At 33.2% G+C, this 23,966-nt stretch overlaps 1 protein-coding gene across 1 annotated transcript in view; it reads right to left on the reverse strand.

The window, feature by feature from the left end:
- Window positions 1-3,633: 3,633 nt before the first annotated feature.
- Window positions 3,634-23,966, reverse strand: part of LOC133173913 (uncharacterized) — a 164,985-nt gene continuing 144,652 nt past the window's right edge. The window contains exons 2-3 of the mRNA XM_061308978.1: window positions 4,206-4,563; window positions 3,634-4,075 (exon numbers count right to left, since the gene is read on the reverse strand). Coding sequence (XP_061164962.1) covers window positions 3,634-4,075; window positions 4,206-4,563 — 800 coding nt within the window. The remainder of the gene's footprint in view (window positions 4,076-4,205; window positions 4,564-23,966) is intronic.

The raw sequence follows: 23,966 nt of genomic DNA on the forward strand, positions 1-23,966 counted from the left end.
TGCAGCGGTTTATTAGGAGTTGTGCTGACAAAAAAAACAGGACTGACACACTGACTGACTGACGGACGGGTCAAAAAGAACTTGTTGCGTGGGGTATAATTAAGTTCTCTGGGCTGTAATCCATATTACCTAACTGATTGCCCCGAAGCCTTCTTTGTAAACTTGTCATGTCAATAATATCTAGAAAGGCATCATCAATTTTAGAAAAAGTGAGATGATCGTTGTTGCCTCTATTACCTAATTGATCTATTAATATGTGCAATTTGTTGACTGCAGCATTAACTTTGTGAGGTACGTCAGTGAAGTTAAGATTTCATTCTGAAGAAAAATACTCGGTTCATTGACAATCTGAAGCACATCACACAATAGATATATCATGGCAACTACATCCTTTCTCTACATTGCACGTCTAAGCCCAAACACCTCTGGTTCCTTGCGATCATCATAAATACTGTTAAGGGCATCACCTGGATACATGCGATAACCACCTAAAAAATAAGTAGCAGTAACTTAAAATATATTGTCTAATTTTACATGAATTGAGAGGTCTGAAGATAAAATATTAAGAAGCTGTACACTTTCTCGATAAGAATATTAGAATTATTTGCCTAATGAATTACATGTACCCTGACCTTGTGGTTGCAGCCCGAATAAGCTTCAGTGACTTGTTGCCATTTGAGTTTGTACTTCCTTGAAAACACTGAACTTGTTTGGACTGTAATCAAAGACTTTCCACAATCCAAGAAGAACTGAATCCACCTCTTGAAGGACAGTAAACTCTGACATCTTCATAATATGTTTAAGATAAAGAGCTAGCTTGTGGCACCTGCAGTTTATGTAAAGGGCATGTGGTGACTCGTGGCACAGACGTCTTTGCACATCTACAATAGTGACTTAATATGTAAAGTGTAGCCTGTAACTACTGAATTATATTAATATATATTATATATTTTTAAAAAAAATTATTTAATTTAGATCTGGCTCATTTCCATATTGATAATTGAGAAAACAAGAAAAGTATATGAAATGAAAAATAATAATTTGAACACAATTTTTCAAAATTCTCTTGAATTAAATTTTTCAGATGAGGAAGAAAATGGCGGTACAAACCTGTTCTCTCTCCACTCATAACATTAGCTCCATCAAATGCCATAAATCGGATTCTGTTCACCTGAATGTCTTTGGCCATCAAGAAATGTTTAATCTGGTAGACTAATGATTCACTGTCTGTTTTTGGAACACGAATAATGCCTAAAAATTGTTCATTGATCTCTCCTATTTCATCTTCCCACTTTCCATACAAGGCAAGCTGTTTTCGTCCAGCCTCATCACAACTCTCGTCAGCAAGCAGTGCAAAGACTTCGGCTTTTCGCAGGGACAACAACAAATGTCTTTCAATGTGCTCACTTAAAATGTCTATGAGTTTTGTTACTGTAGTAGAAGATAAGTAAGTTGCAGTTGGGGAAGCTGTTTCTTTGTGACACAGAACATCATCAACACCAAGATGGGAAACAAATTTCACAAAATCTGAAAAGTTCTCTGAAAGTGCCCATTGCTTATGGATCATGTAATTTGCACACTGAAAGAGTTTTTTGATAACATTTCTATTTAAAGTTTTCCTCTCTATTTTTTCTTGAATGCTTCTTTCTTGGATAAGTGAATAAACACTTCCACTTTTTCTGCAACTTTGAATTTGTTCTGCATCTTTATGGCCAACACTAACTGCATGACTTTCTAATACTCTTGTTTGATGGTCACCTAGGGAACAGCCTTTTGTAAATATTCCTGACTTCCTTCCAAACATCTCACAAACTTTACACATGTATCCCCTGATGGGATAACTGTAATATAACCACTTGTACCTATTTTCATACTTCTCTGAGGAAAAAAGTCTCTAACTTCTCACTAATAGGACTACTAATTTTATCACATTCAGTCTCTGACTGTTCACCTTCACTACTAACATCCGACTCTTCCGATTTATGTTCAGTCACGGTCTGACTCTCTGACTCATTTTTACCGTCGTTTGATACTGCAATATACGCATCATTCTTTTTAGTGACGGTGAATAAGGATATGCAGTTAAAACCTCAATCGGAGAAAAACGGGAAATTTACGAACGATGTTTTAAATATTCTTTGTTTAATGGGGGATTTTCTATCGTAAAAAGGGGAATTTGTTTTACACCTTTTTAAGAGGGGAAAGGCACCGTTTACCGGTTGTAAAAACAGCCTTGATAAATACCTGTATGATTTCATATAAACACAGTAGTGCAGTGAGCCAATGACTTTCCAGTCAATGGGATACCCCCGTTAAAGTTGATGTACAGCAAGATGAAAAAGAATGTTGATAAAATTGATAGAAAGTAGGAACATCGACTCCTGCCCCCCCCCCCCCCTCACACACACACACACATGCACAGAAAAGAAAGACATTTTTCCTGGTTGTGTTGTCTGCAAGTGTTTAGTATTTAGTTTTTAACCCATGGTATTAAGTCTGTTTATTGTATGTTCTAGTGACGACAATATCTTTTCCACTTATCCTATGTTTTGTGCCTAAGTTGTAAATAAAGAAATAATTCTAGTAGATCTTTGATTATAACAGGCCCGTAGGAAGCAATTTCAGTTTGGGGGGGGCACAGCCAAACATTTTTCAGTTGACAGTTGAGGGGGCACTACTAAAAATTTTCTGAAAAGCAAAAAAAAAAAAAAAAAAAAAAAAAAAAGGTCGTCAACTACCAAATATTCCTTGACAAGCAAAAAAAAAAAAAAAGGTCATCAGGCGGTTTTATTGAGGGGGCACATGCTTATAGTATCTATGTTTACTATAGTAATCTATATATCGGCAAAATTATTTGGGGGGCACGGCCCCCCTGGTTCCTACGGCCATGTACAATCAAACATGAATATTCAGCATAAAGATCTTTCGAGAATCATATGGTGCCTTTCGAAAGTATGACGAGGTAAAACGTACCAGTTTGTGTATGAAGAATTTCATAGTTAAACCACCTACATGTATTTACCTCAAACCATGTTCAAAACATTTGTTTTTTCAGTTAACTAGAAGATTGATTGAATGTTGTTTTATATCCTATTCGAGAATTTTTCACTCATAGAGAGACGTTGCCATATACCGGTGAAGGGCTTCAAATTTTGACTTTTACTCGGCACTCAGGGCCATTGAGCAGTGAGGGATCTTTAACGTGCCAACGCCTGGTGTGACACGGGGCCTCGGTTTGTAAGGTCTCATCCGAAGGACCCGCAACTTTCACTTCAAAGCGCATGGCGAAGGAGCAGTTGCGTTACGTAGAAGACGACTAGCTGTTTGACCGCTGCTCTTCTTCTCTTTTGTCCCAATTATGTCAGAATAAGTTTTCCACAACTCCCAATATGCAGTCGTGAAATTTCATGTTTACGACTGAAGTGAAACTATTAATGCACATGTGCATTATCAGCAGTCGTTGTATTTATTGTGGAACCACATTTTTTAACCTTACAATTTCTTTCTCTGGAATAGACGAGCTAGAGTATGTAATTTTCATAAAGTGGAAAATCTTTTACACGATAAATGAATGATGAAGTTGAATCATTATTTTCTAATATCAAAAAGATAAGATCATTCAGATTTAATATTTTAGACACGATTGAAAATGTACAGTGGAGGCGGTTCATGATGGCTCTCAGAAATCTCGTAATAATTACGTCCCTCGGTGTCCCAGCAGATCCCCTCTATAACGCCATGAGTTCGAGTTGGAAGGAAAACAGGGGCGTGTCTTAGTGAACTCAAAACATCGTCATTTTCTACTTTCCAGTAATAAGCGTGGTCATTGAATGACACTAGTAGAATCTGCTTGCCATCTGGTGAAATATCACCAGAAGAGGGATCGTGGTTGTCGCTTAAATGATGTAAGTGAGGAAGGTGTACATTTGTTGTTATATTCACTGTATGGTTGCTATTCCAACTCTCGGCGGCTAGAAGACCAACACGTCTTCCGTGATTATGATGCTCTTGATTTGATATAAGATATACGTTGCCATGTATATCTACCATCAAAACATCAGAATGACTGTCCCAGCTTCAATTCAAAATACATGTTAATCAAGGATGTTATCTTTTAAAGAAAATAAAAAGCGCGTATTTTTTTCTTTTCCAAATTAAGCTATAAATATTTAATTTTATAAATTTAAATTTGTTTTATATCTTACCGATACTGAATGGCGGACACGTCTGTCAGAATCTGGTCAGAGTAAATAAAGTCGGGCTCTTCAACCCGATAAATCGTTTGTGCTCCTATCATATCTCCAACGTAAATGCAGCTTGTCGTGCCACAGGGACCCACAGCAATATCCTCCCAACGCTGGTTCTGAGCTGGATATAATCTCAGAGTGGAAATAATAGCTGCGTTTGAAGCGTTTATTGCATAGAGGTAAGGGTCATTCTTGTCGCCATCGTTGTGAGTGTAGAGAACGCCACGGTGCTTACGACTTGCCGCCAATCCAGAAGCATCAGAAACGTTTAAATTCTCCATACGTGCCACAAGTTGCGCATCTCTAAACCTGGGACCTGAATGTAGATAATGTCATTTTTTTTTCATGATTTTTGTAATATACCGAAAGAATTGCTCATACAGGGGTAAGAGTGACACAGAAAGACAGGCGCTTGCATACACGAAGTCATTGTAAGTGATCATGCTGAGAATTGAGATGAAATGTAAAGATAACGAAAAGTAACTAGACCTTTTTTGTCGTTCAACAAAAACGGAGGGCTTTCCGACGCTTAAAATCTCAAGGACCTTAAAGAGCGATAACTTTAACAAACTGAAAAACTTAAAAAAAAAAATAATGAAACCGGATCAAGTCTTCAGAAGCTTTTAAAAATGGAAACCTAAAGAGTATGTAATTCTCATTAGAGCTCTGCAAAGGGGGATAACTCTTACAATGTTATTTTGAAAATTACTAAAAGTTACTATATTTCAGGTCTCTAAAACTCCTATAAGGGGTCAAAAAGTTACCCCACGGACCATAATTTTTAAACTGTACCCTTTATGCTGAACTCGGAATCGAAAACTGTTCAAAAATTCATTTAGAAATAAAAAAGTTACATGGGAAAGTCAGTTTTCAATATTAGCCCCTTGAAATCCCTTATTTTTCAGAATTTCATTTTCAGACCGTTTTTGGGTTAAAACATTATCAAAGTCATTATATCACTCAATTTTCAAAAGAATGTCTTATTTAGTTTAGTAGATATCGAGACATGTGCATTTTTTCACTTAACATGGGAACTCCCATAGACAAATTCAGAGATTCATAAAACCGGAAGTACTTGTCATATGCATACCAAACTTGAAACCTAAAGACTATGTAAGCCTGTCAACAGATGTGCAAAGGGAGACAACTCTTACTTCATCATATTTGAAATGAAAAAAATTCATTATTTCAGTCCTCTGTAACTCCTATAAGGGGTCAAAAAATGACCCCACGGACCATAATTTTTAGATTGTACTCTTCAAGCTTAACCCGGAATAGAAAACTGTTCAAAAATTCATTGAGAAATAAGAAAGTTCTGGGCAAAGGTCAGTTTTCAACTTTGGCCCCTAGAAATCCCTTATTTTCCAGAAATTCATTTTCAAACCCTAATGGGGTTGAAACAATATCGCAGTCATTATATCACTCAATTTTCACAAGAATACCTTGATCACTTTAAGAGATATCGTGAAATGTGTAATTTTCCATTTAACATGAGAACTCCCATAGACAAATTTAGAGCTTCATAAAACCGGAAGTACTTGTCATATGCATACCAAACTTGACACCTAAAGAGTATGTAAGCCTGTTATCTGATGTTCAAAGGGAGATAACTCTTACTCCATTATTTTTGAAATAAATAAAAATTACATTATTTCAGTCTTCTGAAACTCCTATAAGGGGTCAAAAAGTGACCCCACGGACCATAATTTTTAAATTGTACCCTTTATGCTGAACTCAGAATCGAAAACTGTTCAAAAATTCATTGAGAAATGAAAAAGTTACATGGGAAAAACTGTTTTCAATGTTAGACCCTTGAAATCCCTTATGTTATGGAATTTCATTTTCAGACCCTAATGGGGTTGAAACATTATCAACGTCATTATATCACTCCATTTTCGGAGGAATATCTTATTTAGTTTAGGAGATATCTTGACATTCACAAGAATATCTTATTTAGTCTAGGAGATATCGTGACATGTGCATTTTTCCATTTAACATGGGAACTCCCATAGACAAATTCAGAGATTCATAAAACCGGAAGTACTTATCAGATGCATACCAAACTTGAAACCTAAAGAGTATGTAAGCCCCCCAACAGATGTGCAAAGGGAGATAACTCTTTCTTTATCATATTTGAAATAAATAAAAAATTTATTATATCAGTCCTCTGTAACTCCTATAAGGGGTCAAAAAGTGAACCCACGGACCATAATTTTTAGATTGTACTCTTTAAGCTAAACCCAGAATAGAAAACTGTTCAAAAATTCATTAAGAATTGAAATAGTTATGGGCAAAGGTCAGTTTTCAACTTTGGCCCTTAGAAATCCCTTATTTTCCAGAATTTCATTTTTAATCCCTAATGGGGTTGAAACAATATCACAGTCATTATAGCAGTAAATTTTCACAAGAATATCTTGATTACTTTAAGAGAAAACGTGCCACGACTGATTTCAATTTAACATAGAAACTCCCATAGACAATTTTCAAAGACCCCTAAAACCGGAAGTTCGGTTCGGATCGATATGAAACTTACAGTAAATGTTCAACTTATTAGTCATAACGTATTTCAATGCTCAAAATAATTTTCAAACCTTAATTGTGACTTTTAAAAATTTCATCCCCCCTTTTTGAATGTTTGAAGTCTTATATCTCAGAAAGTATCAGTGGTCGAAAATCACCGTCGCTATCTTTTTTGTAGGTATTGATCTCTAGAATTTATATCTTGAATTTCAGAGTCTGGACGTTCAAAATGACAAAGATTTTAGCTTCTTTAGGTATTTTAGTTTTTCTTTAGTAGAAACCGGACGTGACAAAACCGGAAGTTCAATACCTTACATACGCGAGATATTTACTTTTCCTATTTAGTGGTAATAAGAGAAAAATCCTATTTTTTAATGTACTCCTCAAATGCTGAACGAAGAAAGTGTTCAGTATAATAATAATAATAATATTAATAATAATAATAATAAACTAGACCTTTTTTGTCGTTCAACAAAAACGGAGGGCTTTTCGACGCTTAAAATCACAAAGATCTTAAAGAGCGATAAATCTAACAAAATGAAAAACATAAAAAGAATAATCAAACCGGATCAAGTCTTCAGGAGCTTTTAAAAATGGAAACCTAAAAAGTATGTAATTCTCACTAGAGCTCTCCAAAGGGGAGTAACTCTTACAATGTTATTTGAAAATTACTAAAAGTTACTATATTTCAGATCTCTAAAACACCTATAAGGGGTCAAAAAATGACCCGAAGGACAATAATTTTTAAACTGTACCCTTTATGCTTAACTCGGAATCGAAAACTATTCAAAAATTCATTTAGAAATAAAAGCGTTACATGGGAAAATCAGTTTTCAATATTAACCCCTTGAAATCCCTTATTTTTCCGAATTTCATTTTGAGACCCTTATTGGGTTGAAACATCAAAGTCATTATATCACTCAATTTTCACACGAATATCTTATTTAGTTTAGGAGATATCGTGACATGTGCATTTTTCCATTTAACATGGGAACTCCCATAGACAAATTCAGAGATTCATAAAACCAGAAGTACATGTCATATGCATACCAAACTTGAAACCTAAAGAGTATGTAAGCACGCCAACAGATGTGCAAAGGGAGATAACTCTTACTATATCATATTTGAAATAAACAAAAATTTCATTATTTTAGTCCTCTGTAACTCCTATAAGGGGTCAAAAAGTGACCCCACGGACCATAATTTTTAGATTGTTCTCTTTAAGCTAAACCCAGAATAGAAAACTGTTCAAAAATTCATTAAGAATTAAAAAAGTTATGGGCAAAAGGTCAGTTTTCAACTTTGGCCCCTAGAAATCCCTTATTTTCAAGGAATTCATTTTCAAAAACTAATGGGGTTGAAACAATATCACAGTCATTATATCACTCAATTTTCACAAGAATATCTTGATTACTTTAAGAGATATCGTGAAATGTGCAATTTTCCATTTAACATGAGAACTCCCATAGACAAATTTAGAGATTCATAAAACCGGAAGTACTCGTCATATGCATACCAAACTTGAAACCTAAAGAGTATGTAAGCCTCTTAATTGATGTTCAAAGGGAGATAACTCTTACTCCATCATTTTTAAAATAAATAAAAATTACATTATTTCAGTCTTCTGTAACTCCTATAAGGGGCTAAAAATTGACCCCACGGACCATAATTTTTAAATTGTTCTCTTTATTTTGAACCCAGAATAGAAAACGGTTTAAAAATTCATTGAGAAATAAAAAAGTTACAGGAAAAAGTATGTTTTCAATGTTGGCCCCTAGAAATCCCTTATTTTCAAGAATTATCTTTTGATGACCTAATGAGGTCGGTACCGCATCAAAGTCATTGTACACTTAAAATCTCATAAGAATATTTTGATTATTTTAAGAGAAAACGTGCCACGACTGATTTCAATTTAACATAGAAACTCCCATAAACAATTTTCAAAGACCCCTAAAACCGGAAGTTCGGCTCGGATCGATATGAAACTTACAGTATATGTTAAACTAATTAGTCTCAACGTATTTCTATGCTCAAAATAATTTTCAAACCTTAATTGTGACTTTTAAAAATTTCATCCCCCCTTTTTGAATGTTTGAAGTCTTATATCTCAGAAAGTATCAGTGGTCGAAAATAACCGTCGCAAACTTTTTTGTAGGTATCGGTCTCTAGAATTTATATCCTGAATTTGAGAGTCTAGACATTCAAAATGAGAAAGATTTTAGCTTCTTTTGGTATTTTAGTTTTTCTTTAGTAGAAACCGGAAGTGACTAAAGCGGAAGTTCAATACCTTACATACGCGAGATATTTACATTTACTATTTAGTGGTTATAAGAGAAAAATCCTATTTTTAAAGGTACTCCTCAAATGCTGAACGAAAAAAGTGTTCAGTATAATAATAATAACTAGACCTTTTTTGTCGTTCAACAAAAACGGAGGGCTTTTCGACGCTTAAAATCACATGGACCTTAAAGAGAGAAAACTCTAACAAAATGAAATACATAAAAAAAATAATCAAACCTGATCAAGTCTTCGAGAGCTTTTAAAGATGGAAACCTAAAGAGTATGTAATCCTCACTAGAGCTCCGCAAAGGGGGGTAACTCTTACAATGTTATTTTGAAAATTACTAACAGTTACTATATTTCAGGTGTCTAAAACACCTATAAGGGGTCAAAAAGTGACCCCACGGACCATAATTTTTAAACTGTACCCTTTATGCTGAACTCGGAATCGAAAACTGTTCAAAAATTCATTTAGAAATAAAAAAGTTACATGGGAAAATCAGTTTTTAATATTAGCCCTTTAAAATCCCTTATTTTTCAGAATTTCATTTTCAGACCCTTATTGCATTGAAACATTATCAATGTCATTATATCACTTAATTTTCACAAGAATATCTTATTTAGTTTAGGAGATGTCGTGACATGTTCATATTTCCATTTAACATGGGAACTCCCATAGACAAATTTAGAGATTCATAAAACCGGAAGTACTTGTCATATGCATACCAAACTTGAAACCTAAAGAGTATGTAAGCCCGCCAACAGATGTGCAAAGAGAGATAACTCTTGCTTCATCATATTTGAAATAAATAAAAATTTCATTATTTCAGTCTTCTGTAACTCCTATAAGGGATTAAAAAGTGGCCCCACGGACCATAATTTTTAGATTGTACTCTTTAAGCTAAACCCAGAATTGAAAACTGTTTTAAAATTTATTCAGAATTAAAAAAGTTATGGGCAAAGGTCAGTTTTCAACTTTGGCCCCTAGAAATCCCTTATTTTCCAGAAATTCATTTTTAAACCCTAATGGAGTTGAAACAATATCAAACCCATTATATCACTAAATTTTCACAAGAATATCTTGATTACTTTAAGAGATATCATGAAATGTGCAATTTTCCATTTAACATGGGAACTCCCATAGACAAACTTAGAGATTCATAAAACCGGAAGTACTTGTCATATGCATACCAAACTTGAAACCTAAAGAGTATGTAAGCCTCTTAACTGATGTTCAAAGGGAGATAACTCTTACTCCATTATTTTTGAAATAAATAAAAATTACATTATTTCAGTCTTCTGTAACTCCTATAAGGGGTCAAAAAGTGACCCCACGGACCATAATTTTTAGATTGTTCTCTTTGATCTGAACCCAGAATAGAAAACTGTTTTAAAATTTATTGAGGAATAAAAAAGTTACAGGAAAAAGTATGTTTTCAATGTTGGCCCCTAGAAATCCCTTATTTTCCCGAATTATCTCTCAGTGACCTAATGAGGTTGGTACCGTATCAGGGTCATTTTACAATTGAAATCTCACAAGAATATCTTGATTATTTTAAAAGAAAACGTGCCACGACTGATTTCAATTTTACATAGAAACTCCCATAGACAATTTTCAAAGACCCCTAAAACCGGAAGTTCGGCTCGGATCGATATGAAACTTACAGTATATGTTCAACTTATAAGTGTTAACGTATTTCAATGCTCAAAATAATTTTCAAATCTTAATTGTGACTTTTAAAAATTTCATCCCCCCTTTTACAATGTTTGAAGTCTTATATCTCAGAAAGTATAAGTGGTCAAAAATCACCGTCGCTTACTTTTTTGTAGGTATTTGTGTTTAGAATTTATATCTTGAATTTGAGAGTCTAGACATTCAAAATGAGAAAGATTTTAGCTTCTTTAGGTATTTTAGTTTTTCTTTAGTAGAAACCGGAAGTGACTAAAACGGAAGTTCAATACCTTACATACGCGAGATATTTACATTTGCTATCTGGTGGTTATAAGAGAAAAATCATATTTTCAAAGGTACTCCTCAAATGCTGAACGAAAAAAGTGTTCAGTATAATAATAATAATAACTAGACCTTTTTTGTCGTTCAACAAAAACGGAGGGCTTTTCGAAGCTTTAAATATCAAGGCCCTTAAAGAGCGATAACTCTAAGAAAATGAGAAAGAAAAAATAATGATCAGACCGGATCGAGTTTTAAGAAGCTTATAAAAATTAAAACCTAACGGGTATGTAATTCTCAAAGTGCTCTGCAAAGGGGGATAACTCTTACATTGTTATTTCTGAAATTACTAAAAGTTACTTAATTTCAGGTCTCTAAAACACCTATAAGGGGTCAAAAAGTGACCCCACGGACCACAATTTTTAAATTGTACCCTTTATGTTGAACATAGAATCGAATACTGTTCAAAAATTCATTGAGAAATGAAAAAGTTACATGGGAAAAACTGTTTTCAATATTAGCCCCTTGAAATCCCTTATGCTATGGAATTTCATTTTCAGACCCTAATGGGGTTGAAAAAAATATCAACGTCATTATATCACTCCATTTTCAGAGGAATATCTTATTTAGTTTAGGAGATATCGTGACATGTGCATTTTTCCACTTAACATGAGAACTCCCATAGACAAATTCAGAGATTCATAAAACCGGAAGTACTTATCAGATGCATACCAAACTTGAAACCTAAAGAGTATGTAAGCCCACCAACAGATGTGCAAAGGGAGATAACTCTTACTTTATAATATTTGAAATAGATAAAAATTTCATTATTTCAGTCCTCTGTAGCTCCTTTAAGGGGTCAAAAAGTGACCCCACGGACCATAATTTTTAGATTGTACTCTTTAAGCTAAACTCAGAATAGAAAACTGTTCAAAAATTCATTAAGAATTAAAAAAGTTATGGGCAAAGGTCAGTTTTCAACTTTGGCCCCTAGAAATCCCTTATTTTCCAGAAATTCATTTTAAAACCCTAATGGGGTTGAAACAATATCACAGTCATTATATCACTAAATTTTCGCAAGAATATTTTGATTACTTAAAGAGATATCGTGATATGTGCAATTTACCATTTAACATGAGAACTCCCATAGACAAATTCAGAGATTCATAAAACCGGAAGCACTTGTCATATGCATACCAAACTTGAAACCTGAAGAGTATGTAGGTCTGTTAGCTGATGTTCAAAGGGAGATAACTCTTAGTCTTTTATTTTTGAAATAAATCAAAATTACATTATTTCAGTCTTCTGTAACTCCTATAAGGGGTCAAAAAGTGACCCCACGGACCATAATTTTTAGATTGATCTCTTTGATCTGAACCCAGAATAGAAAACTGTTTAAAAATTCATTGAGAAATGAAAAAGTTACAGGAAAAAGTATGTTTTCAATGTTGGCCCCTACAAATCCCTTATTTTCCCGAATTATCTTTTAATGACCTAATGAGGTCGGTATCGTATCAAGATCATTCTACACTTAAAATCTCACAAGAATATCTTGATTATTTTAAGAGGAAACGTGCCACGACTGATTTCAATTTAACATAGAAACTCCCATAGACAATTTTCAAAGACCCCTAAAACCGGAAGTTCGGCTCGGATCGATATGAAACTTACAGTATATGTTCAACTTATGAGTCTAAACGTATTTCAATGCTCAAAATAATTTTCAAACCTTAATTTTGACTTTTAAAAATTTCATCCCCCCTTTTTGAATGTTTGAAGTCTTATATCTCAGAAAGTATCAGTGGTCGAAAATCACCATCGCTAACTTTTTTGTAGGTATTTGTGTCTAGAATTTATATCCTGAATTTAAGAGTCTAGACATTCAAAATGAGAAAGATTTTAGCTTCTTTATGTATTGCAGTTTCTCTTTAGTAGAAACCGGAAGTGACTGAACCGGAAGTTCAATACCTTACATACGCGAGATATTTACATTTGCTATATAGTGGTTATAAGAGAAAAATCCTATTTTTAAAGGTACTCCTCAAATGCTGAACGAAAAAGTGTTCAGTATAATAATAATAATAATAATAATAACTAGACCTTTTTGTCGTTCAACAAAAACGGAGGGCTTTTCGATGCTTTAAATCTCAAGGACCTTAAAGAGCGATAACTCTAACAAAATGAAAAACATAAAAAAAATAATAATCAAACCGGATCAAGACTTCAGAAGCTTATAGAAATGGAAACCTAAAGAGTATGTAATTCTCACTAGAGCTCTGCAAAAGGGATAACTCTTACATTGTTATTTTTGAAATTACTAAAGTTACTTAATTTCAGGTCTCTAAAACACCTATAAGGGGTCAAAAAGTGACCCAACGGACCATAATTTTAAAATTGTACCTTTTATGCTGAACTCAGGATCGAAAACTGTTCAAAAATACATTGAGAAATAAAAATGTTACATGGGAAAATCTGTTTTCAATATAAGCCCCTTTAAATCCCTTATTTTTCAGAATTTTATATTCAGGCCCTATAGGGCTTGAAACAATATCAAAGTCATTATATCACTAATTTTTCACAAGAATATCTTATTTAGTTGAAGAGTTATCGTGACATGTGCATTTTTCCATTTAACATGGGAACTCCCATAGACAAATTCAGAGATTCATAAAACCGGAAGAACTTGTCATATGCATACCAAACTTGAAACCTAAAGAGTATGTGAGCCCGCCAACAGATGTGCAAAGGGAGGTAACTCTTACTCCATCATATTTGAAATAGATAAAAATTTTATTATTCCAGTCCTCTGTAACTCCTATAAGGGGTCAAAATGTGACCCCACGGACCATAATTTTTAAATTGTACTTTTTAAGCTAAACCCAGAAAAGAAAACTGTTCAAAAATTCATTAAGAATTAAAAAAGTTATTGGCAAAGGTCAGTTTTCAACTTTGGCCCCTAGAAATCCCTTATTTTCCAGAAATTCATTTTCAAACTCTAAAGGGGTTGAAACAATATCACAGTCATTATATCATTCAATTTTCACAAGAATATCTTGATTACTTTAAGAGATATCGTGAAATGGACAATTTTCCATTTGACATGAGAACTCCCATAGACAAATTTAGAGATTCATAAAACCGGAAGTACTTGTCATATGCATACCAGACTTCAAACCTAAAGAGTATGTAAGCCTGTTAACTGATGTTCAAAGGGAGATAACTCTTACTCCATTCTTTTTGAAATAAATAAAAATTACATTATTTCAGTCTTCTGTAACTCCTATAAGGGGTCAAAAAATGACCCCACGGACCATAATTTTTAGATTGTTCTCTTTGATTTGAACCCAGGATAGAAAACTGTTTAAAAATTCATTGAGAAATAAAAAAGTTACAGGAAAAAGTATGTTTTCAATGTTGGCCCCTAGAAATCCCTTATTTTCCCGAATTACCTTTTCATGACCTAATGAGGTCGGTACCGTATCTAGGTCATTCTACACTTAAAATCTCACAAGAATATCTTGATTGTTTTAAGAGAAAACGTGGTACGACTGATTTCAATTTAACATAGAAACTCCCATAGACAATTTTCTAAGACCCCTAAAACCGGAAGTTCTTCTTGGATCGATATGAAACTTACACTATATGTTCTACTTATTAGTCTTAACATATTTCTATGCTCAAAATAATTTTGAAACCTTAATTGTGACTTTTAAAAATTTCATCCCCCCTTTTTCAATGTTTGAAGTCTTATATCTCAGAAAGTATCAGTGGCCGAAAATCACCGTCGCTAACATTTTTGTAGGTATTGGTGTCTAGAATTTATATCTTGAATTTGAGAGTCTAGTCTTTGAAAATGAGAAAGACTTTAGCTTCTTTAGAAATTTCAGTTTTTCTTTCGTAGTAACCGGAAGTGAGTAAACCGGAAGTTCAAAACATTACATACGCGAGACATTTAAGTTTGCTTTCCAGTGGTTATAAAACAAAATACCTATTTTCAAAGGTACTCCTTAAACGCTGAACGAAAAAAGTGTTAAGAAAAAGAATAATAATAATAATAATAATAATAAAAAAGACGAAAACAATAGGGCTTTTCGCCTGAAAGCGAAAATCCCTAATAATAAAAAAGACGAAAACAATAGGGCTTTTCGCCTGAAAGCGAAAAGCCCTAATAATAACTAGACCTTTTTTTGTCGTTCAACAAAAACGGAGGGCTTTTCGATGCTTCAAATCTCAAGGACCTTAAAGAGTGATAATTCTAATTAAATGAAAAACATAAAAAATAATCACGCCGGATCAAGTCTCCAGAAGCTTATAAGAATGGAAACTTAAATAGTATGTAATTCTCACTAGACCTCTGCAAAGGGGGATAACTCTTGCATTGTTATTTTTGAAATTTCTAAAATTTTCTATATTTCAGGTCTCTAAAACACCTATGAGGGGTAAAAAAGGTGACCCCACGGACCATAATATTTAGATTGTACTCTTTAAGCTAAACCCAGAATAGAAAACTGTTCAAAAATTCATAAAGAATTAAAAAGGTTACATGGGAAAATTAGTTTTCAATATTAGCCCCTTGAAATCCCTATTTTTTAGAATTTCATTTTCAGACCCTAATGGGGTTGAAACAATATGAATGTCATTATATCACTCATTTTTCAGAAGAATATCTTATTTACTTTAGGAGATATCATGACATGTGCATTTTTCCATTTAACATGGGAACTCCCATAGATAAATTCAGAGATTCATAAAACCGGAAATACTTGTCATATGCATACCAAACTGGAAATCGAAAGAGTATGTAAGCCCGCCAACAGATGTGCAAAGGGAGATAACTCTTACTTCATCATATTTGAAATAAATAAAAATTTCATTATTTTAGTCCTCTGTAACTCCTATAAGGGGTCAAAAAGTGACCCCACGGACCATAAATTTTAGATTGTACTCTTTAAGCTAAACCCAGAATAGAAAACTGTTCAAAAATTCATTAAGAATTAAAAAAGTTAAGGGCAAAGGTCAGTTTTCAAGTTTGGACCCTAGAAATCCCTTATTTTCCAGAAATTCATTTTCAAACCCTAATGGAGTTGAAACAATATCACAGTCATTATATCATTCAATTTTCACAAGAATATCTTGATTACTTTAAGAGATATCGTGTAATGGGATATTTTCCATTTAACATGAGAAATCCCATAGACAAATTTAGAGATTCATAAAACCGGAAGTACTTGTCATATGCATACCAGACTTGAAATCTAAAGAGTATGTAAGCCTGTTAGCTGATGTTCAAAGGGAGATAACTCTTACTCCATTATTTTTGAAATAAAGAAAAATTACATTATTTCAGTCTTCTGTAACTCCTATAAGGGGTCAAAAAGTGACCCCACGGACCATAATTTTTAGATTGTTCTTTTTGATCTGAACCCAGAATAGAAAACTGTTTAAAAATTCATTGACAGATAAAAAAGTTACAGGAAAAATTATGTTTTCAATGTTGGCCCCTAGAAATCCCTTATTTTCCCGAATTTTCTTTTAATGACCTAATGAGGTTGGTACCGTATTAAGGATATTCTACACTTAAAATCTCACAAGAATATCTTGATTATTTTAAGAGAAAACGTGCCACGACTGATTTCAATTTAAAATAGAAACTCCCATAGACAATTTTCAAAGACCCCTAAAACCGGAAGTTCGGCTCGGATCGATATGAAACTTGCAGTATATCTTCAACTTATTAGTCTTAACGTATTTCAATGCTCAAAATAATTTTCAAACCTCAATTGTGACTTTTAAAAATTTCATCCCCCCTTCTTCAATGTTTCAAGTCTTATATCTCAAAAAGTATCAGTGGTCGAAAATCACCGTCGCTAACTTTTTTGTAGGTATTGGTCTCTAGAATTGATATCTTGAATTTGAGAGTTTAGACATTCAAAATGAGAAAGATTTTAGCTTCTTTAGGTAATTTAGTTTTTCTTTAGTAGAAACCGGAAGTGACTGAACCGGAAATTCAAAACCTTACATACGCGAGATATTTACATTTCCTATTTAGTGGTTATAAGAGAAATATCCTATTCTTAAAGGTACTCCTCAAATGCTGAACGAAAAAAGTGTTCAGTATAATAATAATAATAATAATAATAATAAAAAAGACGAAAACAATAGGGCTTTTCGCCTGAAAGCGAAAAGCCCTAATAATAACTAGACCTTTTTTGTCGTTCAACAAAAACGGAGGGCTTTTCGACGCTTAAAATCACAAGATCTTAAAGAGCGATAACTCTAATTAAATAAAAAACAAAAAAAATAATCAAACCCGATCAAGTCTTCAGGAACTTATAAAAATGGAAACCTAAAGAGTATGAAATTCTCACTAGAGATCTGCAAAGGGGGGTAACTCTTACGATGTTATTTCTAAAATTACTAAAAGTAACTATATTTCAGATTTCTAAAACACCTATAAGGGGTCATAAAGTGACCCACGGACCATAATTGTTAAACTGTACACTTTATGCTGAACTCGGAATCGAAAACTGTTCAAAAATTCATTTAGAAATAAAAAAGTTACATGGGAAAATCAGTTTTCAATATTAGCCCCTTGAAATCCCTTATTTTCCAGAAATTCATTTTCAAACCCTAATGGGTTTGAAACATTATCAATGTCATTATATCACTTAATTTTCATAAGAATATCTTATTTAGTTTAGGAGATATCGTGACATGTGCATTTTTCCATTTAACATGGGAACTCCCATAGACAAATTCAGAGATTCATAAAACCGGAAGTACTTGTCATATGCATACCAAACTTGAAACCTAAAGAGTATGTAAGCCCGCCAACAGATGTGCAAAGGGAGATAACTCTTACTTCATCATATTTGAATAGATAAAAATTTCATTATTTAAGTCCTCTGTAACTCCTATAAGGGGTCAAAAAGTGACCCCACGGACCATAATTTTTAGATTGTACTCTTTAAGCTAAACCCAGAATAGAAAACTGTTCAATAATTCATTAAGAATTAAAAAAGTTATTGGCAAAGGTCAGTTTTCAACATTAGTCCCTAGAAATCCCTTATTTTCCATAATTTCATTTTCAAACCCTAATGGGGTTGAAACAATATCACAGTCATTAAATCACTAAATTTTCACAAGTATATCTTGATTACTTTAAGAGATATGGTGAAATGTGCATTTTTCCATTTAACATGAGAACTCCCATGGACAAATTTAGAGATTCATAAATCCGGAAGTACTTGTCATATGCATACCAAACTTGAAACTTGAAGAGTATGTAAACCTCTTAACTGATGTTCAAAGGGAGATAACTCTTACTGTATTATTTTTGAAATGATTAAAAATTACATTGTTTCAGTCTTCTGTAACTCCTATAAGGGGTCAAAAAGTGACCCCACGGACATTAATTTTTAGATTGTACTCTTTGATCTGAACCCAGAATAGAAAACTGTTTAAAAATTCATTGAGAAATAAAAAAGTTACAGGAAAAAGTATGTTTTCAATGTTGGTCCCTAGAAATCCCTTATTTTCAAGAATTATCTTTTAATGACCTAATGAGGTCGGTACCATATCTAGGTCATTCTACACTTAAAATATCACAAGAATATCTTGATTATTTTAAGAGAAAACGTGCCACGACTTATTTCAATTTAACATAGAAACTCCCATAGACAATTTTCAAAGACCCCTAAAACCGGAAGTTCGGCTCGGATCGATATGAAACTTACAGTATATGTTCAACTTATTTGTTTTAACGTATATCAATGCTCAAAATATTTTTCTTACCTTAATTTTGACTTTTAAAAATTTCATCCCCCCTTTTTCAATGTTTGAAGTCTTATATCTCAGAAAGTATCAGTGGTCGAAAATCACCGTCGCTAACTTTTTTGTAGGTATTGGTCTCTAGAATTTATATCCTGAATTTGAGAGTCTAGACATTCAAAATGAGAAAGATTTTAGCTTCTTTAGGTATTTCAGTTTTTCTTTAGTAGAAACCGGAAGTGACTAAACCGGAAGTTCAATACCTTACATACGCGAGATATTTATATTTGCTATTTAGTGGTTATAAGAGAAAAATCCTATTTTTAAAGGTACTCCTCAAATGCTGAACGAAAAAAGTGTTCAGTATAATAATAATAACTAGACCTTTTTTGTTGTTCAACAAAAACGGAGGGCTTTTCGACGCTTTAAATCTCAAGGCCCTTAAAGAGCGATAACTCTAACAAAATGAAAAACAAAAAATAATGAAACCGGATCGAGTTTTAAGAAGCTTTAAAAAATTAAAACCTAACGAGCATGTAATTATCAAAGACCTCTGCAAAGGGGGATAACTCTTACATTGTTATTTCTGAAATTACTAAAAGTTACTTAATTTCAGGTCTCTAAAACACCTATAAGGGGTCAAAAAGTGACCCACTGACCACAATTTTTAAATTGTACCCTTTATGCTGAACTCTGAATCGAAAATTGTTCAAAAATTCATTGAGAAATGAAAAAGTTACATGGGAACAACTGTTTTCAATGTTAGCCCCTTGAAATCCCTTATGCTATGGAATTTCATTTTCAGACCCTAATGGGGTTGAAAAAATATCAACGTCATAATATCACTCCATTTTCAGGGGAATATCTTATTTAATTTAGGAGATATCGTGACATGTGCAATTTTCCATTTAACATGGGAACTCCCATAGACAAGTTCAGAGATTCATAAAACCGGAAGTACTTATCATATGCATACCAAACTTGAAACCTAAAGAGTATGTAAGACCGCCAACAGATGTGCAAAGGGAGATAACTCTTACTTTATCATATTTGAAATGAATAAGAATTTTATTATTTCAGTCCTCTATAACTCCTATAAGGGGTCAAAAAGTGACCCCACGGACCATAATTCTTAGATTGTACTCTTTAAGCTAAACCCAGAATAGAAAACTGTTCAAAAATTCATTAAGAATTAAAAAAGATATGGGCAAAGGTCAGTTTTCAACTTTGGCCCCTAGAAATCCCTTATTTTCCAGAAATTCATTTTCAAACCCTAATGGGGTTGAAACAATATCACAGTCATCCTAACACTAAATTTCCACAATAATATATTGATTACTTTAAGAGATATCGTGAAATATGCAATTTGCCATTTAACATGAGAACTCCCATAGACAAACTTAGAGATTCATAAAACCGGAAGTACTTGTCATATGCATACCAAACTTGAAACCTAAAGAGCATGTAAGCCTGTTAACTGATGTTCAAAGGGAAATAACTCTTACTCCATTATTTTTGAAATAAATAAAAATTACATTATTTCAGTCTTCTGTAACTCCTATAAGGGATCAAAAAGTGACCCCACGGACCATAATTTTTAAATTGTTCTCTTTGATTTGAACCCAGAATAGAAAACTGTTTGAAAATTCATTGAGAAATTAAAAAGTTACAGGAAAAAGTATGTTTTCAATGTTGGTCCCTAAAAATCCCTTATTTTAGAGAATTATCTTTTTGTGACCTAATGAGGTCGGTATCGCATCAAGGTCATTGTACACTTAAAATCTCATAAGAATATCTTGATTATTTTAAGAGAAAACGTGCCACGACTGATTTCAATTTAATATAGAAACTCCCATAGACAATTTTCAAAGACCCGTAAAACCGGAAGTTCGGTTCCGACCAATATGAAACTTACAGTATATGTTTTACTTATTAGTCCTAACGTACTTCAATGCTCAAAATAATTTTCAAACCTTAATTGTGACTTTTAAAAATTTCATCCCCCCTTTTTGAATGTTTGAAGTCTTATATCTCAGAAAGTATCAGTGGTTGAAAATCACCATCGCTGACTTTTTTGTAGGTATTGGTCTCTAGAATTTATATCCTGAATATGAGAGTCTAGACATTCAAAATGAGAAAGATTTTAGCTTCTTTAGGTATTTTAGTTTTTCTTTAGTAGAAACCGGAAGTGACTAAACCGGAAGCTCAAAACCTTACATACGCGAGACATTTACATTTCCTATTTAGTGGTTATAAGAGAAAAATCCTATTTTTAAAGGTACTCCTCAAATGCTGAACGAACAAAGTGTTCAGTATAATAATAATAATAATAATAACTAGAACTTTTTTGTCGTTCAACAAAAACGGAGGGCTTTTCGACGCAAGAAGTGAAGGAAGTGATTGATAAAGTGCGTATACTCATGAAACTGGGAATACTTTTTTAGATGATTACCAAATTAGAGACATAAAGAATCTGCTCTCCTCTCATTAGCATAGCGAAGGGAAACAACAATAATTGATTTTTTTTTCAAATAAATTAAATGTACATCATTTCAGTCTTTTAAAACTCTTGTATAAGACGAAAGTGGCCCCCTAGACTGTAATTTTGAAATTATATATCATGCTGAACTCAAGACTGAGAACAACTTAAAGATTACTTTTTAGTTTAACTGAGAAAACTCCCTATTTTTATTTCTTTTTCTTATTTATGATTATTAAGATCTTTCAGATTTTAACATAACCTGGAGATTATATGTCTAAAATTAACATTTTAATATAAGCTGAGAAAATACTAATTTCTATATAAACCGAAAAAACACAAACATTTTTCAATTCCACATTGGAGTCTCATATACATATTATTTTTATAAATACTTGATCATTTATTCACCAAAAAAAAAAAAAAAAAAAAAAAAAAAAAAAAACTACTGTGAAATGAACATATATGAATTTTACTTTTTATTTGCTTTGTAATAGTCAGTGAATACAGATATGGGGGAACAAAATATAAACATTTCCTTTAAATTAGGTTTTTATGAAAAGTAATTTCATTCCGTTAATTATAACTGTAATGAAAAATAAACACATTAAGATTTTTTTTGGGGAGGATATTATGATTATTTTCCACAAACAACTATTTCGACCCCTCCACGGGTCTCATCAGGCGGTGGTGACGGAATATTACTCTGTAATTTACAGAGTAATAGTCGATCACAGATTTCCCCGCGATAGTTGTTTAAATTTATGAAACGTTGGTATTTTTTTAATATGGAAATTTATTATCATAGCGGTTGAGTACACTATTTTCAATGTGACACACTATTATTGACACATTCCCATGAAAAACAATAGTTAATTAATTTTAAGAATTTTTATTCTGTAAAAGAAGGTTATATTACTTCAACTTTGAGTGCTTCATGGTAACTGTAGTATGTTGGAATCATGGTCACTCGCACATCTACTTCTCTGCTATAAACATGATCTATCATTGTTCCACTGTCTGTTGTTATTTCCGTTACACACTGCTTAAACCCATTTCTCTCTAATAATTGTTTGACAGAAGAGACAGCATTTCTGATGTTTTGATTAAAATCACCCAAAATGACACAAGGCAGGCAAACCCCGTTCACAGCATTCACCAATCTACTCATGATATTCAAAAAACTTTCAATAGTGTATGATGATGGTCTGTATAATGTAACAACCAATAAGCCGTTTGTTTTAAATGCTATATACTCAAGATTATCAACTGGAAGAAAGATCCTTTCGTACTGTAAATCTGTAATCGTTTTTCTGTAAACACATACTCCACCTTTAGCTTGACTTTGTATTATATTGTCAGGTGCATATGAATTTTTCCGAAGTTGGTGTTCTGAAGAAAAACAATCAATATCTATATTGGATCTCGGTTCCTTTGCTAACCATGTCTCAACTAAACAAATGAAATCAATATCCTGAAGCATAACTGTTATTTTAAGATCTTCCAAATGGTTTTGCAACCCCTCTATATTGTGAAACAAGATACTGAGTTTCTTTTGAACGACCTCGTCACTAACTGCAAGAAACTGCTCCATTGAAGTAAGGGACTCTTGAATAGTCGGATTTGAGTATATTGCATTCTCGTTGAAATCCTGTATCGTTAAACCTTCAAGAGATGTGACACGGCTCAATGCTACATAGGCTTGTCCAGGCTGGAATATTTTTTTCAATGATACTACAGCTTTGCTGACAGTCAATCCTTGTACTTTGTGGACAGAACAAGCCCAAGCAAGCTTTAACGGAAATTGCTTTCTTATTATGTTTCCATTCTTTCCCATTTCTTCTACTTTTTCTATTAAAACTTTAATCTTGTTACTTATTTTCTTACCGCGTCTTTTACCAATATTTTTATTGTCAAAACAAACCTCCACTAATTTTACTTCTGTTCTTCCATTGCAACTTTCTTCTACTATCCTGGTCACAGTTCCAAATGCCCCATTCACTAAACCATCTGCAATATCAACATTATATACAAGCATGATACGTGCACCAACACATATTTGAAGTTCATTTGCCAATCTAAACTGTTTTTTGACAGAGTAAAGCAATCCTTGTTTACTTGTACCTTCTTGTCGTTTGTCTTTGAAACAGTCTTCGGCTTTGATAACTGTTGGTTCTACTTCGTTGCTTAAGCATAGTGCAGATAAAGCGTGTGCATTGAAGTCATTGACTTGAGCATTTGTAGCAAATATATGCAAAGCATCAACAACGTCATCACTTTCTCTGCTTGAAAGCAGTGCTTTGTCATCTTCACTTAGTTTCTCTTTCTTTTCTTTAATTCTACACCTATTCAAAAGCTCAGCAAATTGTTTATCTTCCTTCTGTCTCATGATTTCATTTAGAGTGACAAGTTTGAAACAATCATTCCAAAGATCAAAATGGCAATCCCTCGTAAAGAGAGGTATTCCTTTAACAGGTGGTAACTGGTAAAAATCGCCAAAAGCCAACACGCTGACATTTCCAAATGGTGTAAAATCACCAGTCTGTTTGATTTGCCTTAGGCGACCGTGAATGTAAGTCAACATTTTTTTATCAACCATGGAGATTTCGTCAATAATGAGCAATTTTAACTGTCCAAGTTTTGTTCTCAGGGAATTTAATTTATCATCACCAAGTGGTTGATATTCAAAGGGCAAAGCGCTATTTCCAGGGATAGAAAA

This window comes from Saccostrea echinata, unplaced genomic scaffold (assembly GCF_033153115.1).
Source record: "Saccostrea echinata isolate AGI-Se365-2 ecotype Australia unplaced genomic scaffold, CSIRO_AGI_Sech_v1 ptg000056l, whole genome shotgun sequence".
Lineage (NCBI taxonomy): Eukaryota > Metazoa > Mollusca > Bivalvia > Ostreida > Ostreidae > Saccostrea > Saccostrea echinata.